Source organism: Globicephala melas, chromosome 6, assembly GCF_963455315.2.
Source record: "Globicephala melas chromosome 6, mGloMel1.2, whole genome shotgun sequence".
In the NCBI taxonomy this organism is placed as follows: Eukaryota; Metazoa; Chordata; class Mammalia; order Artiodactyla; family Delphinidae; genus Globicephala; species Globicephala melas.
In genome coordinates, this window is record NC_083319.1 from 23,854,430 (window position 1) to 23,878,176 (window position 23,747).

The 23,747-nt window shown below is 46.1% G+C and overlaps 1 protein-coding gene across 2 annotated transcripts in view; it reads right to left on the reverse strand.

The window, feature by feature from the left end:
- PALM2AKAP2 (PALM2 and AKAP2 fusion) overlaps positions 1 to 23,747 on the reverse strand; it is a 638,407-nt gene that overhangs the window by 348,173 nt on the left and 266,487 nt on the right. For both annotated transcript variants that reach the window (XM_060300637.2, XM_060300638.1), the window contains one exon: positions 8,130 to 8,175. In XM_060300637.2, coding sequence (XP_060156620.1) covers positions 8,130 to 8,175 — 46 coding nt within the window. The remainder of the gene's footprint in view (positions 1 to 8,129; positions 8,176 to 23,747) is intronic.

Sequence of the window (23,747 nt, forward strand, 5' to 3'; positions counted from 1 at the left end):
GCCACAAGACTTGATTAGCTGATCTGCTTTGGGACTTCTCCATCTATAGCATCATGATATGTAGCATGTATATTTCTCAAAGGGGCTCCCACTGTACTGCTGGATATCTGCTCTGCTGCATGACTTCTTGTCTCACTGAGGTGCCCCCTAAGGCCTCCCCAACTGAATTTTATAGTCCATGGTTTTGATCAGCCAATCCCAATCCCAAGCACACCCTTGAAACAGGTGTCTTCAATTTTACTTTATTTAAATAGATTAAGACAAGTACCCAAGACAAACAAGATCTCCTCTGGATTAGTCACTTGATGTAAGAGGAACACAACTATACCACTTTCCAACTGAGCTAGGTTCAGGCTCTCACTAATTAAGACTTGAATTTGGTCTTTCATTCCATTTCACCTCTTTAAAATATACACACTTCACAAACTCCTGGGCATGTCACAGTGGGCGTGTGCCACTTATGAAGACCCAGACCATCCTCTCCCTTTGCTACTGGTCTTCTACCACATCCCCACGGGTTTTCCACGTGTATTCCCCAGAACAGCAGCTGCAGCTGGGAAGAACAAACCCTGGGAACCTGTTAGAAATGCAAATTCTCAGGCTCCACCCCAGATCTACTAAATCAAACACTCTGGGAGTGGGACCCAGCAATCTGTGTGTTTAAGGAGCCCTCCAGGGCATGATCCTAATGCACTGAAGTTTGAGAATCACAGTTCTACACCATTTCTGGCCCAAAGTCTACGCCCAATAGCAGTTGCTGCCATTATTAGTAGTCCTGGGCCCAGCTCCCTCTCCCTACATTGTCTACTTGAGGCTGACAACAAATCAAAACCATCTCCAACACCTGGGTAACACGTGCTGGCTCAATGTGCCTACCTTGCTCTGAAAGGTGCTTCTAGGATAACAGGAATTTCCCACATCAAGCTGCTGTCTTCTAAATTTCTCTGTTAATTTTGAGATAGCAATCTCCTACCTAGATGTGAACTTTGAGTTACAATAATGTCAGTGGTTGCAAGGAGCTCATTTAATATAAAAAAGTATGGGGTGGGGGGACTTCCCTGGTGGCGCAGTGGTTGAGAATCTGCCTGCCAGTGCAGGGGACATGGGTTCGAGCCCTGGTCCGGGAAGATCACGCATACCATGGAGCAACTAGGCCGGTGCACCAAAACTACTGAGCCTGCACTCTAGAGCCCGTGAGCCACAACTACTGAAGCCCACATGCCTAGAGCCCGTGCTCCACCATGACAGAAGCCACCGCAATAAGAAGCCTGCGCACTGCACCGAAGACCCTATGCAGCCAAAAATAAAGAAATAAAAAATATAGGAGGGCTTCCCTGGTGGAACAGTGGTTGAGAATCCGCCTGCCGATGCAGCAGATACAGGTTCGTACACCGGTCCGGGAAGATCCCACATGCCGCAGAGCGGCTAGGCCCGTGAGCCATGGCTGCCAAGCCTGCACGTCCAGAGCCTGTGCTCCGCAACAGAAGAGCCCACAACAGTGAGAGGCCCGTGTACCGCAAAAAAAAAAAAAAAAAAAAGGAAATATGCACTATTTTTCCAATGATCCAAACATTTGTACACCAAACTCATAAAGCCCTATTGAAAATGCACCCTGATTTTGTAACATTTTGAAAGATCTCAGGGGAGCTGGTACTACCACTTCACAGCATCCTTATGAAATCCAAACAAGTCCACGCATAAGGAAAGCACATGGTAATGTTCAAAGCTCTACCTACATGTGGAGGTCATGAAAGGTCAACCCGTTGGCCAAAAGGAATTTTGTTGTGTCCACGAATTTTTTAAAAGCTTTTAAGCTACTTGATGCTATTCTTTTTGAAACGGGAGATCTCACATTTTAAAAAGGAAGATTTCTGGCTTCTCTTGAGAATCAGTTGATGTGACAACATAGGACCCACGTTCTCACCTGGTATAAATTAACTGTACCTTCACTGAGAAGTGATATCTGCTCTCCAGGTCCTTAACGATTTCCCACTCAATCCGTGTCAATCATTTATGTTACAGGCTGGCTCCCGGGTCCTTTTGGGTTTGCAACTCCTGTCGACTATAAACAACCCTTTCCATTGTTATTATTAGTATCCTCCTGCACTGCAAACTCTCAGGTGTTACTATACTCATGAAATTTCCCAGTTTGGCAATTCACCAGTTGAGGTGAAAAGAATTCATCTTTCACCGAATTCATCTTTCACCCTTTGCGTCCATTTTCTCCATAAAGATGCATGTGTTACGATTTGTTGATTCACTTACTATAAACAGAAAACTTTTGTTGACTGTTTTCTGTACCCCTGCTCTGAGTATTTCCCACAAAATATCTCAAATAACCTTCACAACAATTCCATGAGGTGGGTATTATAATTATCTCCAACTTACAGATGAGGAAACCGAGGGCCAGCAAGGTCTCACAGATACTAATAGAAAAGCTGGGATGTGAGCCAAGGCTTTCGTACACCTGAATCCACGCTTGTTACTCACCAGACTGTGAGGTACTGACAGCCCTGGGGACCACCGTCTCTGTGTACCAATGCCATTTGCTGCCTCAGTCAACATCACACTACATGATGATCAACTCTCACTGCCAAGGAAGTTGATCAACATCCCCAAAAACGATCAGTGATGAAACGTGGGTAGTTCAAAGGACCAATAGCAGTGGTCCACGAAGCACTGGGTAACCCCAAAGAAATGCAGAGAAGCCTTCGCTGAGCCCTGTTTTTCTTCTAAATATTAACAAATCATAACCCACAAGCCCCCCTGCTTGGCTTTTTAAATGATGACTGCTCTATTTCACAGGGGACTTGCCAGAGCAGCTACTCTTTGTCCCAAGAGGCTAAAGCCTGATATACTCAGAGGTACAAATAAATGGTCAGAGAGGTGTATGGCCCTTGGGCATATCTGTGTAAGGCCTGCCTTGTCACTCCCAGACCTGGCAATGACACTGAATGGGCCCTCAGTGGCACTTACCTGCTGAGCGGCCCTGCAGAGTCAGCTGGGGCAAACTCTTCCTTGGCACCAATGTCCTGAGCAAACCATTTTTTAAGCCTCAACTTGAACTTTTAGAAGCAGGGTACCATTTATGTAGAAGAAGATAACAAATGACTGGGATCTTCAATTCTCCAGCCCTTTACCAGCTGCCTGCCAACGACAGAGGTTCATGTCCAGGGAGGGTCCCCCCAAGAATCACAGTTTTTGTTACTATAGGTCTTGGGCTTGGGTCTCTAGAACCCCTGAGGGATCCCTGACCTGGGAAGCTGGGCTGGATCACACGCAAATGGCAGCCAGGACTTCTGTCCAAGCCATGCAGGCCAACCGAAGCGGCCTGAATCAGCGCGGGCTGACTGGCCTCCTTAGCCTTTGGTCCCCACTGCAACCCTGGCACTCAAGGTCTTACTGCTCAGAGGCAAGAAGAACACTGAGAGATGAAGCCAGGGAAATGCCAAGAGTGTTTTTTTGTGGGTAAAAGGCAGAACCAGCCTAAGCCACCCACCTACATCTGGGCCTTCTCAGGACAGAGAATGGGGTCAGGTGGGAGCCACAGGCCACTATCTGTACCCTCTGGGGGAGAATTTTAAGAGGGAGAGGGGTCCAAAGTGAAATCCCCCAAAAGGCAGATTCCACAGAGTCATGGCTAGGCCCACATACCCCCAAGCTCACCCCTCTCCCCACTGCCAGCTCAGAAGGATCCTAGGGGCAGCTCCAGCCCCTAGCACAGCACCCCTCCAAGGCTAGACGTGCCACTAACACAAGGAATCAGGAGTCAGGAGAGAGATACAACTCTTCCACACCTCACTGTGTGAGCCCAGATGCCTCTGTATACTCGACTGTAAAGTGGAGACAATGAGACCTGCCCAGCGCAGCTCAGAATTAAGGTATCACGTGCAGGTTTTTGTAAAGTGCTGTACAAATGCCAAAGATCGTTTTTATTATTCGACAGAGTCTGAGTTCTCATTAAGTGACAACATTCCCTAAAGAGCCAGTGTAGGTTGGATTGGCACCTCATATCTCAGTAAATATGGACACACTCACATGTGTCCGTATTTTCTATGTCTCTGAGGGCTTTTGCCCACAATGACCACTGAAACGTTCAGTTATCTCCACCAGGGCCCAAGGAAGACTCTCTTCCTCTCGGATGTGCAGACATAACAACATCCTCCCCTCAAACTGGCTTCTATTGAGACACAGTGGTTTGTTCTCCAAGGGAATGTTACTCACTCGGTTAGAACTCCCATTGGGTATTTCCATGTGCTGAAACCCAGCTTGGAAGACTCTCAAAAGGATGTGGCCTCCTGGTTTGTCTCAGTCTTTCCTGATGCTACTGAATCAGTCTGCTTCTGCCTCATCCGCTCACACAGAGGCTGCCGAACCACCCAGTGAGCTCGTGGGAAGAGCATGAGATGCTGCCACCATCTTGTGGGAAGCCAATCCTGGCAGTGGTCAATAAAGGGGCTCCAGTGCCCTCCAGTGTGGGTTCTGATTCTGGCCTTGACACTTTCTGTTAAGGTCGGGCTCTTTAAAATGTGGACAATATAGACGTTCCTCCCCCATCAGCTTATTAGGATTAAATGGCATCATCTGTGTTCAAATGCACTTGAGTCTCCTTGCTGAGTTGGTGCCTTTGGCTACTGACTTAACTTCTTCATGTGTTTCGCTTTCCCTTTCTTATACTAACTATTTCAAATCAATAATAAACTAACAACAAGCAAGTGAATAAACACCTTCTGCTCATTGGGAAGTTACTGTGTTATTTTACATTTTTTTTTCAACCTTCAAGACTTGTTCAAACATCTCCTCTCTTGGAAAGTGCTCTATAACTCCTCCAGGTCAGCTTACCTGCTCCAGGTGTGTGCTCATTTGCATAAGTATTCCTGCTACTGAATAGTAATTGTTTATGTTAGACTATTAACAACTTAAGATTTTTTTTTTTTAAAGAACACACGTCACAAGAGCCCTGCTGAATAGAAAATGGTCAATAAATGGCAACTGTATTATTATGCCCTGAATGATTACCCGCATTCATTGTGCTATAGAGGCATCTTGCTGTCTTCTAAAATTACAACTTTGGGAGAGTCCCTACGGATGGAGGGAGCACCTGGGAGTAGAGACACTTGTCAAGATGGATTTGCTCCTCTTTTGGCAGGAAGTAGGCTGAGATTCATCTTTTCTCATTGATTAGTCTCTGGACACAACTGGAAGATTCAATTAAAGCACTATAGTTTCTGAGTATTTCACTCCCTTGGGGGAAAAAAATCCCACAGATGATCATGTGGCTAGTAGGTCACAGGACATCTGTCCCTTTTAGAACTTAAGTGTGCGAAGGGTAAAGTCTTCCCTCTGATGGCTGAAACTTGGGGACACTGACTTTTTGGTATTGCCAGTCCCTTCCGAGAGGCAATACTTTGTAAATACCTACTGCATGACTGGATGGATGGATCCTCCAGTCACATCTCTGCACCTGGTCTGAGGAGCTAGCGAAATTGACACTGGGCTGAGCTCTGGCCTTCAGTCGAGTAAAGGAAAGGATAAAGAAGGCTATTTAGACTCTTTCTGTTTCAGAGATGTTGCCTCTCACCCTCACAGGACAAGGCAGCAGTGTAGACAGGAATTGGGGGCCCTAGCTCAAGACCATCTACTGGCCCCTGCATGCCAGGTCCTTCACCTGCACCATATCTAAACCTTACAGCCAGCCCCTGAGGTAGAACTCATGAGCCCCCTTTACAGGTGAAGGAACCAAGGTCCGGACTAAAGAGTACCCAAGAGTCTACAGATTAGAATCTCCAGCTATCTGCTCTTCCTCTTGGAGAGGAGCCAAGTTGGTGAAGAGATAAAGAATCGTTCTCTTCCTCCTGGGGGGAAGCGGGGTGGCGGGGGGGATGAACTGGGAGATTGGGATTGACATATATACACTACTATGTATAAAATAGATAACCAATAACAAAAAACAAACAAACAAAAGAATCATTCTCTTCCTCCTTCACATCTCCAGAGAGACTTCAGGAGGGCTAGGCTCAGGCAGCAGCCTCGTGAGCTCCTGAGGGTCCCCTGAGAACCCCAGGAAGGCGGCAGAAACAGGCAAGTTTGCAAAATTTGGAGAGTATGCATTAGACCAAAGCACGGCACAGAACTATTTACTGATGTGGTCACAAGCCCCTCCACCCCATCTCTCAATTCTCTCTCTCTTTCTCTGTCTGTTTGTCTGTCTGTCTGTCTCTCTCTCACACACACACACACACACCGTTAATTCGATGTTAGAAAGTCTGCACTAATAACAACAGATATATTCATTGAGGCCGAATCATTCACGAGAATCATCAATACCTTCCCAGGTACAGGACAAACTCAATTCCGCAACTGAACAGGCATGAGAATTCCAGCAGACTGGCTAGATCTTTCTTGAAAGTCCATTTAGCCTCTGCTGGGACTACCCAGCCCCACTCGGAAAAGGGTGGCCCAAGTGTAAGCTGCTACTGGCTCCCCGTTCAGAAAGCAAGTCCTTTCATGAGGCTCAGCTGTTCCTCAGGCATCCAGTAAAGCTGGTCATGCAAAGGCAGAGAATGTGACAACTGTTGGAAACCTTCAGCGGCCTCCGATGGGAGCAACTGAACCTTCTCCGGAGCAGCCACTTCATGGACAGTTAAAGCAGCCTATTATTCAGTTTATATAAAGCACCCACCAGCGACATGGCACCAAGAACGGAATATCTCCATTCTTAGCAAGTTCATGACATACTGGCCACACTGCTGGGCCACTAACTCTAGAAACCGTAAACAACCTCACTAACCATCAAAATACACATACTCAGAGGGAAAGGGAAAGAAAAAAAAAAAGCCTTCCTGAGTTCTGAGGACCAAGTTCAAAGATTGCCCAACAGGCAAAAAAGCCATAGCATTCAACAGTGCCAACAGTCTCTCTCGCTTCAGCTGTAAAGTCTCCAAGACATTTTAAGATTTGAAGACTTTGATAAAGAGGATCTCAGAGCCACAGAGACCACATCAAACGCTTCTTTAAAAAAGAAGAGTCTGTATGCATTTCCTAGTGAAGGATCCGTCCAAAGGGTTTTAAAAACACTTTAATATACTTTGCTTCCAAAACATTACACACCATTTCTCCAACAAATTTACATGTGTTTCCAGGGAACTCCTGGACCCAAAAGAAAAAAAAAAAGTACTTAGGTAAAAGAATGTCTGGCGATTCTTTTATGCCAATATGTTAAGAGACCTCTTTTAATTGCTATTATTTCATATAGCAGCAGTAATCATTCCCTCATCTGAAAAGGAAATATATAATCCAGCTGCGGTGGCTCCAGTAAAAATACCACATCTGTGGATCACTGGCAGCACTGTGGCAGGATTGCTCAAATTTAGGCAGCTTTCGAGCTCTTTTATACCCAAGATGCACATGGGTACACTTTTCTGAGAGTGCACATAAACTTTGCCAAAACTGGTTGCTCCTTTGTATGCTGAAAATAGGTTTTCAGATGATCCACACCTAGAAGAAGGAGGCTCTCTTGGAATATTATTTCCAGGACCCAGTTGTTCTAAGAAGTCCCCAGACCACCCGCGCCCCCCCCCCCCCACCCAGGGTGATGGCTTGCGCCAGTGCCCTTGTCAATATCAAACAGAACAGGGAAAAGGAACACTCCCGCTTTCAGGGAGGAGGTTCTACCGCGTGGCTGGCAGTGGAGCTGATTGCTGGTTTTCCACTTAGCACACCAACAGCTTCCGCAGAGTGGATGGCAGCCACCGTTCTGGTGACCGTTCCCGCCATTCTCCAGTGTCTGAAGTCAGAGTATTACTGAGCACTGGGTGGTAATATTCCAGGAATCGCCCCCCCACCCCCACCCCTCATGCTCCTGTTTAGTCTTTCCCCAAAGCCCAGTAGCAAGCATCTTATTTCTAAGCCAATCTTCCACATTCAAATCCCCAGCCCAAAGCGCGCCCTGGGGCTTTCCATCTACAGACCATAAAGGAAAAAGCAGCGTAGCTGAGCCTTGACAGACTTTTATCCCCAAAACACATGTCCTGCGGCTACTGTGCTGGAATGTCGATGGCCCCGAAGCACTCGGGGTCCTCTTCCATCCCAGACAATAGAGCAAGAAAATAAAATGAAAGTGGACTTACTGCTATGGCTTGCAGCCTTTCCTTGTGCAATTCTGCCTCTGCCATCCTGGAGAAGGGCACACAGGGAGGGAAGGAAGAAAGAAAAACAAAACACACGCTGTAGTCACCTAAGGAAATTGATGGACACCCCGGGGGGACTTTGCTAGAAACCCAGGGAGAGCCGAGGGACGTCCGGGGATTCGCTTCGGAGGTGGCGGGCAGAGCTGTGTGCGCGGCTGGCTCGCCCGGCTCAGCCTCTGGCCCCCGCCCGCCCGGCCGCCTGGCTGCGCCCCAGCGCCGCCGCTCCCTGCATCTCCCCGCCGCCGGCCGCGCCAGTCGGGGACGTGGGCCACTGGCAGCAGCCGGGAGGGCGCGCTCGCCCAGCGCTCGTCCTCCGCCCTGACGTCTCCGCGCCTCGCTCCGCCCCTGGGGTGTGGGGGACCCGCGGCCGCAGCCCCGGGCTGCTCTAACCGGGCGGGAGACACCGGGGCTGCAGCCGCGGGGAGTGGGGAGGCCCCCAAGGCGCGGCCGGGCAGCGCGCGGGCGGGCTGGCACCTGGGGCGCACCGGGAGCCGCTAGGGCGCACGGTTGGTGCGCCCAGGTGGACACGTGCTCACTGGGGACGTGCAGACGCCAGCCCAGGGGCCTCTGGCAGAAAGCGGGGCCCCAGCACGTCCTGCCTGCCAAACGCTTCGACTCCACATGGGGACATTTCCAACTGCCTCATCCACATGCCTTCAATGGCAGGCTCCTCAGCGGTCAAGTTGGCCAAGGGCAGGGTGTAGCTCAACACAGGCCATCCCTCTGTGAGGCCAAATGTGGGTTAGAAAGACAACCGAGAGTTTGTAGTTATAGGTGCTCGGCTAGGATGGGCTTGATCACTTATTAGCTGTGAAGCCTCGGGCAAGTCACTTAACCACTCTGAACCTCAGTTTCCTCATCTAAAAAATGGAGTGTCTGTCAGTGCTGAATGAGATAAAGTATGCGTACAAAGGTGCTTTGTAAAGGGCAATCTGTTCTGAACATTATCCTGTGACATCCTGGGCTGAAACTCAGAATCTTTACTTCTGTACTCAGTCTCTGAAAGGAAAAGTAGGATCTGGTCACCAAAACACTTCACCTCTTCTTTACTGAAACAGGCGGCAGTTCTAAAGTGCATCTTTTATGCCAGGGCCTGGGCTGGAAATGAGAGGTAGATAAGATAAGATCCAGTCCAAAAGGAAACAAAAAGCTAAAAACAAAATACGTCTTCACCTCCAGGAGGGGGCTGCTAGAATTCCCAACATTCATAAGCAAACTTTCCTCCATAAAATGAAATAAACATGGGGGAAAAAAACAAATGTGACCTCTTTAGATCCTTGATGACTCTATAAATGCAAAACTTAAGAAGGCATTTTGAAAGGTAGGCACATCAAATTTCTCCAAATCACCTCTTTCCTGGGCAAATTCTTGCAATTTCTACTAAATCACCTTCTCAACATTCAGAGAGGTTTCACCTGTCACTTGAAGAGCAATTACTACTCTGCCCAAAGACTGAAGCAGTCACCAAAACAGTTTCACTGATTGATTGTTTTCTCTTTCTTTTCATAACAGGCGTAGGTGGAGCTGTTTGTGTCGTAAATCCAAGGCAACACCAGATTTGACATCCCCCTCCAGTATATCCAGAACTTCTGCTTTCTGGCTAAGACCCATCACTTTCTTCAAATGCTTCATTTTCTCTTCACTTGCAGTGCCAGCTCCAGAGGACAAGTTTTTTGAGGAGTGTTAGCTCACAAATAAACAAAGCTTTTAGTACTTCGGCAGAGTGACTGCGTACCCAACAAGAGTAGAGAATACAAGGTGAGCGAAGTGAGACCAGAGAGGTGGAAAGCCTCAGCCAGAGTCATGGAGCTAGGATTTCAACTTAGATCAGACCCTCCAGAGCTCATGTTTATAACCACCAGGCACCAGGCTCGGCCAGTAATATGAAGGTGGGGCAGCCCCCGGTGATGAATAAGTGGTCCTTTCCCCTCCAGTTACACAGATATTAAAAAGGAATTAGAAGAGCACAGCAATGTGAATGCACATAGTGTCACTGAACTGCATACTTAAAAGTGGTTAAAATGGTAAATTTTATGTTATGTATATTTTACTATGCTAAATTTTTAAAAGGCATGATGGAAGGTGAGATGGAGTGGAAGACAGGCTTAGGCATCTTTTGGAAGTGACCAGTTGGAAAGCTTTGAATCTCAAGATAGAAGAATCACGATCGGGGACACATACCTGGGTGTCATCTACATTGTGGTTATAGCTAAAGAAAGAATGGCCAGGGTAAGAAAACAGAACGAGAAGAGGAGAAAGCCCAGGAAAGGAGGCTGAGGAAGTATCATCTGAAGATTAGAAGGAAAAATCAAGAGGGATGTTTCTACGAAAAGCCACAACAGGAGGAAAGGGTTTTTCAACAGAGTCAGGTGGTTTGGGGAGGTCAAGAAAGATGCAGACTAAGAGGCTTGGGCAGCCAGGAAGCCGTGGGTGACATTGAGAGAGCTGTGTGTGTGTGTGTGTGGGTGAGCCTGTAAGCAATTACAGAGACTTGAATGAGTGAGAGGTGGGGAAGGAACATCCTTGAGTACAAACCACTCCTTTCAGATGTTTGGATGTGAAAGATGAAGGTGGTGGGGGGAACAGGAAGGTGGTCTATGGGAAGCAAAGTCAAGTTGAAGGGTTGTTAGATCAGGTGAGACTTGAATGTTTCAGGGCCAAAGGGAATTAGGCATTAGGGAAGTGAGAACAAAGACACAGTCCAAAGGGAAGGTAAGTATTAGGTCTCAGATTAGACCAGAGGGCATCCAGATGAGCACTAGTGGCCAAGGTAGGCTTGGAAAGATGGGGAAATGAAGTAGGACAGAAGATGGAATGGGTAAAGATGAAGTCATTTTATTTGAAAGAGAGAGAAGTTGAGGGAGCGTATATTGGAAGCCTAGTTTTCCCAGCTGACGGAAGGGCCATTGGTTGGGACTGATGGGGTGTGGGAGGGGACTTCAGAAAAATAGAAATGGTTTGTAAAGAAACTGTGAGAAATGGGAACAATTAAGACACGTTTCCCAGTCAGTAGTATGCATCAGAATCTCCTGGGTCACATTTGTCTGAATACATGTACAAAATTAAATATCTATGGGGTGAGGTAAGAGTTAGGGATGGATTTAGAACCATCGTACTAACTAGGCTTACTAGGAGTAGACAGAAGACTTATGACCAATTTACTTCCTCAGTGGCTTTTAACCGCCTGAGACCCATAATATACAGGGCTCCTGTTTACTCCGTGTTGAGGACTGTCAAAGCAGGGATGGCCAAAAGTCAAAGGAGAGAAGAAATTCAGAATGCTGGACCCTGGGGATTTGTCCAGGGGGAAATGTAGCAGAATCTTCACATTTTTTTTTTTTTTTCTGGCTGCCCCATTTGTGCAGCCCTTTCCGTCTTTAGGGAATTCCCATATTACGAGCCATTGTGAGATTCAGAGCTACTTCCCATCATGCAAACCGGGAAATGCCAGACATTTGTTTCCCAGGTCCTCAGAAGCTATGACATGGCATGCAATCTGGGCTTAGTTAGCCATGTACATTGGCCAAGGACCTTGAAGACATAGCATTAGAGAACTCTTTCAGGCTGGTTGCTCATCTTTGGTCCTGCCCATTGCTCAGGCCTCCTTCTCCAGCCTTCCCAGCTATTCTGCCAGCTACGTAATACACTTTCGATTCATGCCTTCTCTGCTCCTAGCAACTAGAATCAGTTTCTGCTGCTTGTGACTAAGAACCCTAAGTGAAACAGGAAGGCACGTGAAGAGCAGAGAGAAAACATTTTCTCCTCTTCCAATACTTCTCCCCTCAAAGCTCTAAATTTTAGCATTTTGAAGTCATCTAACCCATTAAAAACACAGACACTTATAACCCAAATTATGCCATTTCTTTCATAAACTTTTATTGTACAGCTATTCAATACTAGACATTAGGTTATGGCCTGGTATTACAAAGAATTCATAGTCTAGTGTTAATATGGGTGACTCTTTGCCCTCCACACATTTGAAATCTCAAAAGATCTAGTACAATGGGTGCATCATGTGTGTAACAAATCACTAGTTCTTGCTGGGACAGTAAACCGTGTTGCATAAGCATTACCCGTATTGTCTAATGGTTTTTCTGATAGATGCTGTATTGCACAGCATTCTATTGAGAGAATACAGAATGCTAGATTTGCGAAATAGATGTTTTGGTAATAAAAACTGCAGAATCTATTTTAGGGTGTGAGTCCTTTGAGAACCACAGATGATCACAGCCTACTCCCCTGTGGGGAAAACGGGAGCTCTGTAAACTGAGAGGGAAATGACTTGCCAAGACCCATTGAGTGAGTAAAAGTTAAAGTCTTGCTGAACAGAACCTAAGAGTGTGAAACTTCAGAGTAACCTGAAGCTTTCCATTAACAAAACTAATTTTAAAAGAATGCCAGGTCCTCCAAAATGTTTGTATTTGCATCAGCTCTCTTTTGCCTAGGATCTTTTAAAATACACGGTCATTAGAAACATATGTGATGCCTGCACAGGATCAAAAGGAGGGGAACAGTGCTTGGAGCCCTTTTGGCTCCCGTGGTTGTGAACAATTTCGGAAAGTTGATGGGATTTCAAGTATGTGATGTTTTTCTCAATGGGATTCATATGATAGATCCATAGAGAGAGTCCCCATGGTGCAAGAGAGTGAAAGAAGTTAGAAAACAGGGTGCCAGTGTGGGAAATAAACTAGGCTGGATGTCACTTAAGGTATAGATTGACTAAGCTCTCTACATAGAAGATTCAAAAAGAGCAACTAGAAATCCATCTAAAAATGAATGGTAGAATTTCTATCTGATGGCCTCATTTTCTCTTGGCTAGCCTTGGCAATGTCAGTTGATCAACACTGTGAATTGCTGGAAGAAACCAGGGGCTATAAGGAGAGCATACAGGAATTGGGTCTGGATGGTTAGGGGTCATTCTACATTCACCTTGCTGGGATATTCAGATGTTCATAAAAATTTTGAAAAGTGGGTCTAGGAGGTGGGAGGTGGGCATGGCACAGAGAAAAGGCATGAAGCTGTAAAGACAAGTTAGAATCCCAGCCCTCAGACTCACCAACTGCACAAACTTGAATTCCTTTAGCTCAATTTCCTCATCCTTAATGGGGGATAACAACTCTAACCTCATAAGGATATTGCAAGAAATCAAGATAGCAGATGGAAAATGCTTGACAGTGACCATAGCAGGGGCTCCAAAAATGGCAGGTCCTGATTATACAACCCAACTACTTCTTCATTAAAACTGTCATAGACCAAATCAAGTGAGTGACTTGATTGTATCTATCCTTTTATGTATGCTTTTTTTTTTTTGCAATGTAGGCTTTTTCTTTTAAGAAAAGGGGTGAACTATCAATATTCTTTAAGTTTTCCACATTAGTAGGTACTTCTCTTTTTTCATCTTTTAAAAGGGAGGATTCTGCCCTGTGTCATTTATTGTCTAGAAATTTCATTACCAGGCTGCCCCTTGAATGATTCATAGACACCTACAGCCTTATCTTTTGGAGTAAGTCAATTTAATGCTTATAAATAAGAAGGAATGAGAAGGGAATGCTTAAGAGGACATAGATTAAGTCCTAGGAAAAGATGGAAAGAAAAGCTTAATTGTGGAGTGTTTTGGAAGAGAGCTACATGCCCACATATTAAAGGTGCTCCTTGGTGGAGTGGATTCAAGGTTTGGGTGTGAATTAGCTACAAAGTGGAAAAGTCTTTGGGAAGGCCAGTCTGGTTATCTGATGCTGGTAGACACAATCAGGTCACTGGCTTCCCAGAGAGCTTAGGGGCCAGTCTAGCTTGCCTTAGTACAATGACCATGAAGTGCCTGGTCAGCTTGGAATCCCTTTTTGCAGTGGGGCCATCAACACTTTCATTGTTAGCCATGATTCAATCATGCCGTACACATTCTGCAAGTCAGCACTGCTAACAAGAGAGAGATTTCCTGTGGGTTTGGCAGTGTAGGGACAGTAGACTATCAGTTAAATCCTGTGTGCCCTCCTGGTTGGGGAATGAATAATGAAACTGGGAAAGCCTAGCTTCAGCTCCTACCACCTATGGCTGCTGAGCCCTTCTGATGCCCTTTGGAGTGTTCAGGGTTTCAATCCTGCATACCAACCCATTGCCCACCCTCCATACACTCATACGCTGGCAAAATGGATCCTCCAACTTGTGTTTGGCCCCTTGGAGCTGGTCTCACTGAGAGGTAATAGCCAGTCGGTCTCAAAAACTGCTCCTTACTAAGAGCAGTATGGAGGTTCCTTAAAAAACTAAAAATAGAGTTACCATATGATCCAGCAATCCCACTCCTGGGCATATACCCAGAAAAGATGAAAACTTTAATTAGAAAAGATACATGTACCCTAATGTTCACAGCAAAACAATTTACAATAGCCAAGACTTGGAAGCAACTGAAGTATCCATCAACAGGTGAATGGATAAAGAAGACATGGTGTACATGTACAATGGAGTATTACTCAGCCATAAAAAAGAATGGAATAATGCCATTTGCAGCAACATGGATGGACCGAGAGATTATCATACTAAGTGAAGTAAGTCAGACAGATCTCTATCATATGATATCACTTACGTGTGCATTCTAAAAAAAAAGATACAATGAACTTACTTACAAAATAGAAACAGACTCACAGACGTAGAAAACAAATTTATGGTTACCAAAGGGGAAAGGGGGGAAGGAGGATACATTAGGAGTTTGGGATTAACAGATACACACTACTATATATAAAGTAGATAAACGACAAGGACCTACTGTATAGCACAGGGAACTATACTCAATATCTTGTAGTAACCTATAGTGGAAAAGAATCTGAAAAAGAATAAATATATCTGAATCGCTTTGCTGTACCCCTGAAACACAACATTGTAAATGAACTATACTTCAGTAAAAAAAAGAATGGGATGTACATGTTGTCACTTCTATTTGAACCCATAAAAGCCACTCTCATTCTCCAACGGAATATTACTCAGCCATAAAGAGGAACATCTGACATCTGCTCTGACATCTGCTAAAATGTGGATGAACCCTGAGGACATGATGCCTATTGAGAGAAAACAGTCACAAAGGTCACATTTTCTTGATTCCATTTATATGAAATGTCCACGGACGGCAAATCCATGGACACAGAAGTAATCAGGTATTCTCAGGGCAAGAGGAGGGGACATGGAGAGTGACTGATGAGTGGGACAGGCTCTCCTTTGGGGCAATAAGGATGTGCTGGAACCAGACAGAGGTGGTGCTTGCGCAACACTGTGAATGTGATAAATGTCACCGAATTGTTCCCTTCAAAACAAAACAATATTTAACAATAAAAAACCTACACCAAAAAAAATTTCTCCTTACCAAGTGTAACCCTCCCAGCTGGGACCTCGTAGACAGACAGCCTTTCCTCAAAGCAGCTCAAGATAGAGTGGAAAGAGCACCAGACAAAATCTCAACCCTAGGTCCTAATCCTAACTCTGCCAACTTACTGTGTGACCTCAGACAAGCAACTTAACTGCTCTGAGCTGAGGTTTTCTATTTGTACACCGGGCACAGAGATAGCTAACTAACCCCACAAAGTTCTTGTAAGGATGAAAGGAACCCATGAGTGAGAAGGTGTTTTGAGAACTAACTATAAATGCTCTCAGAGTGCGAAGGACTACAGTGAAAGGGATGCCTTCAAGGTTAGGAACTCAGGGACAAAAGGACTGGGCAGTGGGGTGGAGGCAGGGGCTGGGGTGAGGTGATGTTTCTAAGACTGAGAAATTCTGTAGCAGCCACAGACTCGGCCTACCAGGAGAAGACTCAGCTAGCACATAAGACAAAAGAGGCTTCCAGATGTCTGATGGGTTTCTAAGACAATCAAACCAATAAACGAAAATGCCCAACGCCACCCTGGGGTCTCTTTGCCTCCTCAGTGTTCCTCAGTTACTCAAGTGATTTCTGCTTTACCCAGTCAAACCGTTGCACTTCCTGATCTACATATTTAATTAGCTTCGCTAAATGTAGGATAGGGTGTGGGGTCCCAGGATGCAGTGGAAGCAGCAGAGAGAAGCAGGAGAGAAGGAAGCAGAGAAACTTGGATCTTTTCTGCCATCTGTGTGTGTGTCAAACTTCGATTGGAAAGCTACCTGGTCCGTGTTTACATGAATGTGCCCTCCTTTCTACATTCATTCAGAGCTAAGTTTATACCACTAGAGGGAAAGGCGTACTTGGGGAGGTGGGGATGGAAAAAGAGTTGACGCAGAGGCGTCTGCTTGACTGGGAGCCAGGAGCGCTGAGGGGGGTGGGGTGTGGGCAGCCCCTCTGGGAGGCCCCAAGGATGGAGCCTGTGCTGACTTGACAAAGGAAGGTGTGTTGTGTTCTGCTGAGGAGGGCGTGAGCACGAACAAGACATTAGACCATGTATTAGAGAGAGCAGTTCCCTGACTCCCATGAGCTCCCAAGTCTGGCTCAACCCTTTGGGAAATGGACACTCAGCTGCTCTCCAGGCCTCCACAGTGAGAGCAGTGTCTGTCCCCTGGGGAAAAGCAGCTGGCAGGGCCACTTCTGAGGCACAGTTGAGCTTGCCTTCTGTACTGATGTCACTCCCGTTGTTTTCTCTCTGGGGACAGCGTTCCTGGGGTGGGCGTGGAGGACAGAGGGGTTGTTGCCTTCTAGGACCTGGGTTGGATTAAATGCTGTGCACCACATCTGGACGTCAGATTGTTGATGCCTGCGCTGGGACCCAGGTGTCTGCCGTCAGTCCTTCATGATGTCCCCTCTTCCCACTCAGTTCCTTTCTTTCCTCCTCTACAGTGCCTCACCTTTCACTCTTCCCTAAGTCAAGCCCTTGTGACACCATCTTTTGCAAGTGGACAAGCCATCACAATCGAGATAGCTTTTCCTGTGACCAGAGAGCTCTCTGCTAGAACTGAAGATCTCCCGCTATAGACAGGCAGTCCATTTCCCTCTGGGGCTCGGAACTCCCCTTTGTTGGGATGGGGGAGGGGAGGCCCCCAGGGTTCTGGGATGGTTCTCCTTTGTTTCAAGCTCAGAAGGAGCCATAGCATCTTGCCAGAGCTTTACCCTGTTTTTAGTCTCCAGTCCCCATACTCCTCCCCGGAGAACTTGACACCTTCATCTGTTTGTCCCATTCCAAATTTGGTGCTTTCTCATACCACGAGCTATGCCTGGAATGCAGCCTCCCCCTCCCTTTTCTAACTTTCCAAGTCCCCTCTTGTTAACTCTACAGCATTCCAGAAATCCCACCCCCTCAGGGTATGCATGGTGGTCCCTTTGGGAAGGAAAAGTGGTTATCCCTCCCAATTTCTAACATAGTGTGTGACTTACAAATTATTTACTTAACTTGTCGCTCTCTCAATTAACTCAAAAATCATAAAGTCAGAGCCCTGAAGGAGATCTCAGATACATCAGCGTCCCACAAGCCACCATGATGGTTGTTTGCATGTAACAAAGCTACTTAGGTTGGCAGGAAGCATGGATTGGACAAACTGGACCTTAAATCTCAACTCTACCACTTAATGACCTTAAGAAATTTACTTCTCTGAGCTTAAGTTACTCTGTCTGTAAAATGAGAAAGATATCAGTATCCATTTTACAAGATTCTTGTGACAATCAAGTGAAATAATATATTCATCATGTATGTAACTCCTGACATATTGAAGGTGGTCAATGAATACTCTTTTATAATCATGACCATAATCTCATTTATTCATCAATATCAGTATCATTCTGGATGTGTTTCTGCCTAGACGTGCCTGTGTCCTAGTGAAGGCTCCTGAGTCACTTGTTGGCCCATCACTGGGTGCTATGGACTGCATGTTTGTACCCCTTCCCATTCAAACGTGGAAACCCACATCTCCAGTGTGATGGAGATGGGGCCTTAGTAGGCAATTAGGTCATGAGAATGGAGCCCTCATGATGGGAGTAAAGAAGAGGCAGTAGAGAGCTTGCTTTTCTCTCTCCTTCCTCCATATGAGGACACAGCAAGCAGACAGCCATCTGCAAACCAGGAAGAGGGCCCACACTAGCAACCCAATCTGTCCATACCCTGATCTTGGACTTCCAGCCTCCAGAACTGTAAGAAAAAATGTTTGTTGTTTAAGCTGCCCAATTTATGGTAATTTGTTACAGGAGCCCGAGCTAAGACCCCAGGTGTGTCAGATATGGTCCTCAGACTAGACCAGCACTTACTCATGAATACTCCTGACTCTTGCTTCTTGCCTCTAGAGTTTGCTCTCCAAGGTCTTTTGATGCTGTGCAAACCTTTTTGTAACATTTTGGCTTTGCCAAATTCTTATCACGAGAGACTGAAGGAGACAAAAGTGCAAAGTGTTCTACGGGGTGATTTATGCTACCACGTAGAACAGTGATCTAAGCTTTGCAGGAGGGCAGATCACAGAGTCCTTGTGAGAATCTGGTAAAAACTATGGACTTAAGGGCAATGCACATGCCTACAACATTTTGTCTACAATTCCTGAGCTTTGTGGAACCTCTTGAATTCTTCCATGGACACTCTTAGAAGACCCATGCACCTCTGTTTAAAAAAAAAAAATCTTCTCTGGAACCTAGAATATCAGAGGAGTTGAGAGAGACAGGAGAGAGTTGATTTATGAGCCAGGAAGCTCAACCTGGTTATTAATGCAAGAAACCGGAAGTCTGGGTCTTTCCTGCTCAGCCCTGTCACCTCCTGCCCCCAACAGGGACCTTGCCAATGGCTGCCCAGGCTGCCCCCTCTTCACACTGACAGCTGCCCTACCTTAGTTCTCTTTCATAGTTTCTGGCAGAGAAAAGGCACAGGCGCCAATGAACCCCCTTCCTGGGCGTGAGCTACCTCTACAGTGTTTCTCCCAACCCAAAGCTTCCTCAGACCAAGGCCTATCCAGCAGTTAGTCCTTCTAGAGTGACCCTCACTGGTCTCCCCCAGAAGGGACCTGTCTTGCATCTGTATACAGTAAGGATCTTATCAATCCATTCTTGCTTCCCAGGATTAGGTTGAAACTGTTTTCTATTCTACGTGGAAACAATTAAACAAAACAAAACAAAACAAAAACAAAAAAAAACCCCAGATATCAGAACCCGGAGTTTGAACAGAATAATAAAATGGCTTGTCCACATCACCGTCAAACTGTGTGAGGCTCTATCCCATCAGGCATCTTATGAGTAGCCTCCAATATTCAAAATCCACTTTCCAAAGGCCTGCCCCGCATTCCTGCCTCTACCACTGCCAGCTGAAGTCATTTGACTTCCATTTTGGAACTTCCAGTGAGAATTCCAGCTTGATCCCAAACCACTGGCCTCTCCAGCTTCCAAGGAAAACAGACCTTTGCTGAATTATAAAGACTCTGTTAGGTTGCTGGGAGCCAAAACAAATGGAGCTGGCTTTTCCTTAATAAGGGGGAAGCAGCCTTTCCAAGGTGGTGACCTAATGAGGCAACCGACAAAGAGGTGTCAGGTTTCAAACCCCCACCCCCGTGGAAAGCCAGGCAAAGGATAATGTCTTTCAGGATGAACTTGGACTTTGGAGCAGCCTGGAGATTTCACACTTAACCCTCTGAGTAAATGAAGTCCTAAATTTGATAATCCTAGTATTTAGAAAACGTTGTAACAGCCCTAGTCCATAGAGAAAACATTTATTTGGTAAGAATATCACCACTGGTGGAAAAAAATGGGCAAAGATACTCTTTTGCCATTTTACTTTCATAGGAGTACAAACTAGTATTTTCCCAAGTTATAATAAAGCAGAAAGAAATTGAGTTAAGAAAAAGCTGAAAGTTTCCAAGTTTCTTTCTCAATTAAATAAAGGTCTGAAAAGTATTGGAGAGAACAGTTTGAGTGTAAGTTTTTTCGGTTTTTATCTTTAATAAACACTGATGTGATGCTTACTCTGTCCCTGGATCCCTTCTAAGTGCTTTGCAAACATTAACAGGTGTAATCCTCACAACAGCCCTATGAGGGCAGCATTATTCTTATACCCATTTCACAGATAAGGACACTGAGACACAGAGAGCTTCCAGTCACACAGCTCTAAGTGGCAGATGTAATAATATCAGGTAACCTGCTCATGCTGTTGGAAGCCTGTATCTGTGTGGGACTATTTAAATGTTGGGAGGATTTATCTGCATAAATAAAACGCATTTGAAAGAGGTGAAAGTGATTTATTTTCTTTTGAATATTATCCTCTCTGAGGGTTAAGACCTTAGATAACAACAATAAAAGGGCCAGAGAGCTAAGCCAACTTCTTCCATCATTCCTTTCTTTATTTCTCTCCCTCCCTTCATCCCTTGTTTCCTTCCATCCTCCCTCCCTCCCTCCCTCCCTCCCTCCCTCCCTTTCCTTCCTTCCTTCCTTTCTTCCTTCCTTCCTGCCCTGCATACATATTGGGCACACACTTCACACTAAGCATCATCCCAAGTGCTGGGGATCAGCAGAGAACAGGACAAAGCAGCTGCATTTTTGCATTTCCATTCCAGGGAAGGGAGAGGGACATTAAAAGTAGGAAAATCTAGGGCTTCCCTGGTGGAGCAGCGGTTGGGAGTCCGCCTGCTGATGCAGGGGACACGGGTTCGTGCCCCGGTCCGGGAGGATCCCACATGCCGCGGGGCGGCTGGGCCCGTGAGCCATGGCGCTGAGTCTGCGCGTCTGGAGCCTGTGCTCCGCAACAGGAGAGGCCACAACAGTGAGAGGCCCACGTACCGCAAAAAAAAAAAAAAAAAAAAAAGAAGGAAAATCTACAATCTAACTTCAGAAATGTTCTGAAGAAAAGCACCCTAAGGGGAGAGAGTGGCGTGGGGATGAAGGAGCGACACTCCATCAGAGAGACCTGAATACAGAGTGAGTGACAGAGCTATGCAAATATTAAGGGAATTGTGTCCGGGGCCGAGGGAGCAGCACACAGGAAGCTCTGCACCGTGAGTGTACTCAGCATCCACTGGAGTAGCAGCCAGGAGACTAGTGTGATGGTGGCAGGGGGGCGAGGGGCTGAGTAGTGGGAAAAGAGGCCAAAGAGTGGCCCGGTCAGATCATGGCCTTGGGAGGGTTTAGACAAGCTGTGAAGGGATGTATCTGCACCTTCAAAAAATCACTCTGACTGCCCAGATGAGGGAGGGAAGATGTGAGCAGGAAATCAGATGGAGGACCATGCAGGATTCATGTGAGAGAACGATGGAATGGTGTGATCATGCTAGACAGAATGATGGTCTCAAAGATGTCCACGCCCTGATCCCTGGAGCCTGTGAATGTGTCACCTTACATGGCCAAAGGGACTTTGGCAGAGTGGGCACAGGTGGGTACTGATGGACCCAGTGCCTGGCCAGATCCAGGAATCCTTCACTCCAGGGCTGGGGGAGAGGGTTGGCAGGGGACAAGAATCCAATATCAGCTAAAGAGAGGGGACACGGACCCCTTGGGCTCAACCCCCAGCTCTAGTGCTTACAAGGTAGAGTGTAAACTTGGGGAAATTACATCATTTCTCTTAGATCAACTCCCTCAATCAGAAAATGAAATCAATAGTGCCTGACCCATATGGGTGTTTTGAGGGCAATAGGAGACAATCCATGTCGAGCCCTGCGCCTGGCAGGTAAGAAGTGCTCTCACAAATGCTGAGTGGCAGCTTTCCTACAAAAGGTGTTGAGTGCCGTGGTTAAGAGCATCGGTGCTAGGATGCTCTGGGTTCAAAGACCAGCTCCATATTTATTAGATAGGGGACCCTGGGTGAGGTACTTCACTTGCGTCAATTTCATCTTAGGTGAACTCAGGTTAATAATATCTACCTTACGGGGTACATGGGGAGGTTTGTGTTGGTTTTTATTATTCTGGTAATGAAGATGATAAATAATGCATGTCTTGTAAAAATGTAATTAGTGTTGACTCCAGGTCTTAGGAATCATAAAATATGAAATGAAAATCTAAAGGATAGTTTTGTCATATAAAATTAAGAGTCTTTGCAATCAGATACTTGACTCAGAGTTTTGCCTAATCAACATGCAGTGAAAGGATGATGTAGCGTTAACTACATGCACAGTAAATGAAGATGCTCTCAGCTTTGCCTTCATCAGCGTGATTTCCCGATGCTGTGAGTCCCACCTCGTACACTCAGGCAGCGAGGGCCTCTGCCTACGACTGAAACCTTGGAGAGGGCTGCTTTGAGGAAATCACAATGAGTCTGCAAGAAGATGCAGATGCAGTCTTGGAGAACTAACATCCTCTGCCTGTTAGCCGGCTCGGATTTTAACTTCCCACCCCCTCCTTCACCTGGTTTGACTGTAGGCCTCTGAGTCATTACACCTGGGCCAGGGACTGAGAGCCAGGGACTTCGGCATTTACCGACGATTGGAAAACCCCTCAAGACGTCTGTGCCAAAAACAGAGGCCGCAATAGTATCCTCACTCGGCGGGGTAACTGGATCAGCAGTTTAGACACATACAGATGGCCCTTCTATGAGCAAAATGATGACCCTGAACTCCATAATCTGAAGAGCTAAGTGCTAAATGTGCAGTATTTCCTTAAATGCCTCTGAAAGGACCCCTGGGACTATAATGAATGTTCATTTGACACATCTTATCAAGGAAATCAGAGAGAGCCATCCTGCCTCTCCTCCCAGGGTTTGGCTGAGTTAGGGAGGGATGGGGGAGCTTCCGGGAAGAGTGTGGCACTAGGATGTGACAGACCTGGGTATAACCAAGAACCACATGGCCTCCGTCATAATCGGTCCCTGTGTTGGCATCAAACCGCCGACCAAGCTGCGGGTCTTGTCTGCTTGGCCTCAGGTTGTATTCCAAATCCTCGCTACTCCTTGTGTGGTCTGTGGACAGCAACATCCATATCAAGGTTGAAATGCAGCTTCTCGCTGGCCTGAAACCTACTGAATCCAAATCTGCATTTTTATAAGATCCCCCGGTGATCTGTGGGCAGATTGAAGTTTGAGAAGCACCGATCGATCTAGGGCCTGCTGGGTCTCCACTGTGACAGCACATTAGACCCGGGCTGCTCTAAAGTAATACCCATCCCTGGGGACCCACTCCAGCCCAACTATATTAGGGTTTGTTTTCAAGTTTTATTATGCAGCTGGGATTAAGAGCCGCTGATCTAGAGTTTCACTGATGATGATGATAGCAAAGATTGCAGGTAAACTTATTGAGAACTTACATATGTCAAACACTATATTAACTCATCACAGTCCTACAAAGAGGCACTATTATTTTCTCCACTTCAGAGATGAAGAATTAAGAAACCATCTAAGGTCACAGAGGGCAGACAGGGCAGAGACGAAATTTGTACTTTTAACTTCTCCGCAAATCACTGAGCCTGCCCCAGACTGACTTTATCAGAATCTCTGGGGGTGGGGACTTAGGGACACACATTCTAAACTTATGTACCAGGTGAATCTTTTTCATACTAAAGTGTAATATGTGAGAACCCCGTTTTATTTGCTCCCGAAGGGGCTTCTTTAATTTAGGACTTTGGAAGTTGAGAAGAATGAGTACTCTGGGGGAGCTATGATGAATTTGCTCAGCAAATTTGGGTATCACGTACTGGTATGTTTATACACAAAGCTGTTCATAATT